At 44.5% G+C, this 6,501-nt stretch overlaps 1 protein-coding gene across 1 annotated transcript; it reads left to right on the top strand.

Moving 5' to 3' along the window:
- The first annotated feature begins 2,851 nt into the window (after positions 1–2,851).
- Positions 2,852–3,784, top strand: LOC137666077 (G-protein coupled receptor 55-like). Its single transcript, XM_068405657.1, has one exon. The coding sequence runs from the start codon at positions 2,858–2,860 to the stop codon at positions 3,782–3,784; it is 927 nt and encodes a 308-aa protein (XP_068261758.1). The 5' UTR covers positions 2,852–2,857.
- Positions 3,785–6,501: the final 2,717 nt, after the last annotated feature.

The following is a 6,501-nucleotide window of genomic DNA, read 5'->3' as shown; positions in this document are numbered from 1 at the left end:
TGATCTCTTCTTCCTTTTTGGTATCATGAAAAGTAAGGGAAACAATGACAGCGATAGCTCAGGATTTAGCTTAAAGCACATTTTGACAGCTAACACTCTACCCATGGATATTACATACAATGAATAAAATCACAGCTTGTAGAAAAAAAAATCAGAGAAAGGTCTGTAGGGGCAGAATTTCCTTCTCTGTAACTGGAGACTATTTTGAATGGCTGACTCACAGAGACGCTAGCCCCATAAAGCCATCTATTTACATCCTTAAACGAGCTCTGTGTGACATACTACGTACATAGTGTGTGTATGCAGACAAAGCGTGGTGAGACCGATGTTGTAATAGAAACATGAGGAAATGAAAAGCAGCAGCACTTCATGCTTTCTGACATCCTGACCAGCAGTTACTTTGCATGCAGCTCACTCCACTGCCTTAAAAGAAAACACAAGACTTGAGAATTCTACAAGCTGAGAAGGAGAGAAAGTCAACAACCAGAGCTAGAGACAGCCCAAAGGTAAGATGACAAGAGAAGATACTTCATTGTAGTGAAACTTTGCCTTAAAAGCCTTCTTCTTGCTACAAGATCTGAAAACTAAGTATATTTTACATAACTGGTTTTGCTTATAGAGTATCTACATTTTTTAAGAATGAACAGAGCTACCCTTTGCATTTACTCTTTAAATAATTATTTTCTGTTTTGCTTATAAATCTACACAAAAGAGTCTAGTCTAAAATGCCTTTTTATTATAACTAGATATTTATCAGGTAAAAATCTCAGTAAGAAGGTGAAATTTTATTTCTCTAGACCCAGAATTTCCTAGACACTCTTCAAAGAAAAAAAAAAAGAACTAATGAAATCTCCTACAGAGGCAATGAAGTAAAGAACTTTGTCAATATTTATTACTTTTCAGTAATTCCTTAATTAACTTTTCATCCCTTTGGCTGTCAGTAATGGGTTCCCTCCCACATCGGACACAGGCCACCTGAATTTGGAGGTTCAGGGACCCAACCCAGCTCCCAACAAACTCCCCAGCCCCGTGGCTGCCAGAGGGTTTAACTCCCAGCCAGTGAACAACCTGCAGCATAAGCAGGGGTGCTTCTCCCGCCCAGACACTCAGATCCCCAAGCACTTCACAAACTCAGGCTTTCCTGTCTTTTTTTTATTTGGGCGAGGGACTTTCACTATTTCACTTCAAACTTCCCTCAGTCCCTCGCAGACAGCAAAGCAGGTGCTGTTGGCAGGGTTGCTGCCCCACTGAGCCATGTCCCCCCATGCCTTATGCACGGCGGTGCTCTGCAAGGAAGGAGGCTGTCCAGTGCTTTACACGGCCAGCAGCACTGCCGACTGTGGGACCCGAATAAAACCTGTACCTGTTACAGCAGGACAAAAGCTGTGGATGGATCCCTGCACCTGACCCTGACAGAGGTATGCTCTCTTGCACCCACAGCCCTGCCAGCACCCTATTCTCCTCATCAGGCTGGGTTTCTGGAGCTTGTTTTCTCATTTCTGTAACATGAACTAGTAACTTACAGAATCATTTACCTGGCATCAGTGTGTCCTTAAGGAGCAAACAGCCAACCTGTTCTTGCTTCCCCACAATAATTGCTAGTTTTTAAGTAAGAAATAACCTTCCTTTTTGCTGATCCTAACCTCTGAAACCACAGCACGGGAGAGCTTACCTCTGAAACACTGGGGGAGTGACTTGATCTGCAGAACAGGAACTTTTACGGCACAGTGGACAACTGGTTGACATATCTGAAATGAAACAGCATCAAGATCAGTAACTCATGTAGGAAGGGCACTAGGTTGAAATAGTAACAATTACAGAACAGCAGACAAAATTTCTGGGCACTGACATAACGATCTTTGAACGGCTTTATTTACAGGTTACATTTGCTGTGACAGAACTGGCTGGAAGAAAGGACCAGGTATCCCTGTGTATTTGCATTTGTAAGCGATTCCAGCTGAGACCAGCACTGCAGAAACCAATGAGAGCCTTCCCGGTCCTTATCAGGAGAGTCTGAGGGCAGGATGAAACCAGCACCCTTCCTCTAAAGAAGAGAATTACTTCATGACCCCTGCTCAGAGGGTGCCTGCCTCGACATTTTTAGTTCTCTTTGCGGAGGAGAAACCAGCTGCATGTTTTCTGCAACTCCTGCAACTGCAGATACAAATTTATCCTCTGTGGTAAGTCTGGCTGGTTTAGGCAAAAGGTTGGGTTCTTAAATCGCATTCTTCTTCTAACGACTAAACCTCTGCTAGAAATAGCCTGTTTGAAACTTCCTGCCTGCCTCCTTTTAGCAAGCTTGTCAGAAGGGACGGAGGTAATCACAGCCCCTCTTTACCCAGTGGTGGTGGGAAAGGGTGCAGGATGGCAACAACTGTTTGGGATCTTCACATTAATAAATATGGGGGACCCTCATGCTCTTGGGTCCCCAAGGTCTCTTACAATAGCTTCATTCAGGAAATCTGATCCAACTAATTGCCAGTCCAAGTAACCCTAAAATCAGGGGCTGCTACCCTGATCTGCAAAGTGATCGCATCACTCCAGGGGGATGGTGCAGTCACATCTATACGCTGCCTAGCCTAGATTACAGGGCAGCACAGTTTGAGGTAACAGGTAACAGTGCAAGTGAGGCTTGGATCCCAGAAAACCTTGCTCCTCCTTGAGGCACAACCTTGCCCCAAGATCTCCATGTTACTGGGACCTGCAATTCAGCACACAGCAGCCCGAAAGGAAAAAGCGTCTCCGAGTCTGTGGACACACAAGAGACCTCATTGGCCTTTGTACCGGGTCTTAAATGTGATCTGCGTCCTTCCTTGTGGTGAAGGTGATTTTATTCTCTTCCAGCATACCTGGAGATATGAATGACACCCGTGCCAAGAGCAGTATTGGCAACATCAGCGCTACCGTGGAACTGTTCCAGCTCATCATGTACACCCCCACATTTACCCTGGGATTGCTGTTCAATGTGATGGCTCTGTCGTTCCTGTTTTTTAAGGTTAAAAAGCTGTCAGAATCTACAGTCTACATGATAGCCCTTATTTTCCTGGATACTTTGCTGCTGTTTACTCTTCCTTTTAAAATAATTTCCTACCACCTTCAGGACAACTGGAACTTGGGGTCTGTGTTTTGCTCCACCTTGGAGAGTCTTTACTTTGTAAACATGTATGGCAGCATCCTCATCTCCCTCTGCATCTGTGTAGACCGGTACATTGCTATCCGGCACCCTTTCACGGCTCCCACCCTGCGATCCACCAAGAAAGCTGCTATGGTCTGTGCTGTCATCTGCCTGGGCACCTCAGTTGGGACAGTCTCTACTTTCCAGCTGCATGGAGATGGACACAACATCTCGTCCTGCTTCCACAGCTTCTCAAAGAGCACCTGGGAAAATACAGGCCTGTTCAGTGCCTTGGAGACTGCCTTCTTCTGCAGCATGGCAGCCATGACCTTCTGCACTATTCAGACCATCAGGTGTTTGAGAAAGCGCAGAAAACCAGACACCCCCCAAACACACACAACCAGAGCGGAGAAGATAGTGGTGACAAACCTCGTGGCGTTTTTGGTCTGTTTCACGCCTTACCACGTAGCATACTTTTTGTACTTTTTGGTCAAGAATAACATCATTCACACCAGTTTTCACCAAGTGCTACGGGACTTCATTCAGGTCACCCTTTGCTGGGCAAACCTGAACTGCTGTCTTGATGGGGTGTGTTATTATTTTGTTTTAAAGGAGTCCTTGGAAGACCCATTACAAAACAGTGAAAAAACAGCCATGCGAAAGCCTTGATCCATGTGCTGCGTGTTAGTTACTTGGGATGATGTGTGGAGATGCTTTCATGGAAAGTGCAGGGTCCTGAATTACTTATCTAAGTAATTTACTTTAAATATTCAGATCTGAAAATATTTCATAAAAAACAAAACTAAGTGCATTCCCAAGAGACTGCTCCTAACTGTTTAAAATTTCCTTCCATAATGTTTTGTGTTAGCATTTACGGGTAAAAAGAAATTGAATTACTTCCTATAAATGGTGATGCATATCTCTTTGGATGTGATTCCTCTTTACTTTGAAAAAAAATTGTTCACTTATATGTGGTAGCATCTTTCAGCCTCCCTGTCTCTATTGCACCTGCAAACCTCCCCAGGCCTTCAGTTACTACAGACTTGGGCTGCTGAGAAACAGAGACTTAGAGTTTACAGTAAAAAGCTTCAGACTAAATTCTGTGGCCTCCCCTGCCCTGATCATGTATGGTCATGCTACATGCACACCTGTCAGGTTTAGATCTGCACATGCTATTTAAAAAATAAAATGACTGTAACTCTAAAACCAAGGGCAGCCTTAGGTTAACATGGGTATAGCAAGATCTCCATGCCATTCCTCCACTGGCTGACTTGCTCTACTGGGTGCAACGCTTGTTTTAGCGACAGGTCTTGTGCCTACCACATTGCACTTCTAACTAATGCTGCCACTAGCTCAAGTCCTCGGATAGCTCAGATTAATGGACTATCCCAGTTCCAGGTTGCCTCACCAGCTTTTCTCCTGCTTGCAGGCTTTTCACCGGTCTGTTCCTTCCTGCTTCATTACGAAGCTGGTTTCATGAACAGAGCCAAACCTAACAACAGCATGAAATAAAAAGCCCAAGTCAAACGTAGTGGCAAACACATGAACCTGAAGGAACGATCCCCATGTTACTGGGGGATAAGATCGGAGCAGCTCTGATCCCTAAAGCAGCAGCCAGCAATCTAGGATCCCGGGGGAAAGCAACCTTTTGGACCTCGGAGCAAGCTGAGCACTACCACTCCCCAAACAAGGCAATAAAAAATAATCCACCCGCAGGAGCCTAACATGCCAGTCCGTTACTTCTTATCCGTGCTTGCAGGCATCTAGATAAACTGAATGACAACACGTGTCCAGACTGGAAAGAGGCAGCTCACTGCTCTGGGGACCCCCATTACTGCCCCTACCACTACCCCAGCGGCCAACTGCCACTGTCCTGAGCGATGAGGATGATGACAACCGAAGCAATTAGTTTTCATATTCATGTTGAGCTGGATGCTTGCAGTACATCTTCTAGGCAGAGATACTAATCCCAGCCTTTGAACTGTCATTTCCCTGTACACTTTTGAGAAGGATAATGCACAAACCACGTATTGATTTCTTCCCTGAGCTAGTGACTTTGCATGTGGAGACTCTAATCTGTAAAAGTGAAATTTTTTGAAGTTGCTGTATCTATGTAGGGGTTGGTACCAAAGAAGTCCAGTTGCTGAGGAGGGATACACTGACCCGACACAGACGTGTGTGCTGGTGTTTACAGAGTCCTTTTGGTGTTCAGCTGAAAAATCGTGCTTCTGAGGATACAGGGGCTGTGAATTTACACTAGCCGTGTCCTGGTTATGCCCAAGTGCATGAAAATAAAACCCACCAGGATATTCCAGCAAGAATTCCCTCTCCGTACCAATTGTCATTTCCATTGACTCCCTCAGTAAATCCAGAATTTCTGACTAGCTTCCCTGCCAACAGACACTGAACCCTCATCACCCCCTTGTTCATAACTTATCCCTTAACTAACTGCACTTCAATAGACAAAAAGGTTTTTGCCACTGAGATTTCACACTCCTTTTGGAAGCAGAGTTAACAAATAATAGAAGAAAATAGTGCTGATGCAGAAGATTTATTTTACATTTCAAAGCAGAGGGCCTCCACTTTAACTGATAATGCCTGAACATAGGAAAGAGGGATTTTGTCAGTACCTTGGGAGGCAGAAAATGCCAAAGTATATGAGGAAACTGATCTCAGTTGGATTTCTACAGCCCAAGGCAGCTGCATTAGTTTTACTGACATGACTTTGGGCTTACACTGCTATAATTGAGACTAGAAGCTCACCTGTATTTTTATGCTTCCTGTTGCTCAGCTTTTTTTCCATTTTTAAGTATGCCTGTTCTTATTTGTTTGTTATCTTGCTGTCCTTGGTCCCACAGATCATAAAGTCACTTGCACTGTAATTTAATTTAGATTGCTGCTGGACAGTAGTGAGATGAATACCAAATTCAGGAGTTTTTGGCATGGCTACATCCCTCAGCAATAAAACACTGCTTAGAAGAGGCAGGGATGTTGACCAAATTAAGCATAGTTAAAATTGTATGAAGGACAAGTTAAAAGCACTTGAGGCATTTCTTCTCCCAAGCCTCTCCCCTAGGTTTCTCCAGCATTTCTGGCCATTGATTTTTTTCTAGAAACAGACAGGCTGGGTTGTGGAAAAGCTACGATAGGGTACAGCCAACCACTGTCTGAGCTCCCTGCCTCTACACATGGCTCACAGTGCCTCTGCCAGCTCTACGGGAGCTCTGACTATCAGGGCAGGGAAACAACTTTCACTCTAGATTTCTGGGGGAGACGATCATTTTGCAAAGGCAACATTTCCTACTCAAAAATTCTCTGCTGGACATTATTGCTTCTAGGCCTCTGAACATTCACTTTCCAGGTCAAATCTGGTGTGGTCTGATCCA

The sequence above is a fragment of the Nyctibius grandis genome, chromosome 8 (genome assembly GCF_013368605.1).
Source record: "Nyctibius grandis isolate bNycGra1 chromosome 8, bNycGra1.pri, whole genome shotgun sequence".
Classification (NCBI taxonomy): Eukaryota; Metazoa; Chordata; class Aves; order Nyctibiiformes; family Nyctibiidae; genus Nyctibius; species Nyctibius grandis.
Note: the sequence above shows the minus strand (reverse complement) of the source record. Positions and strands in the feature narration are given on the sequence as shown.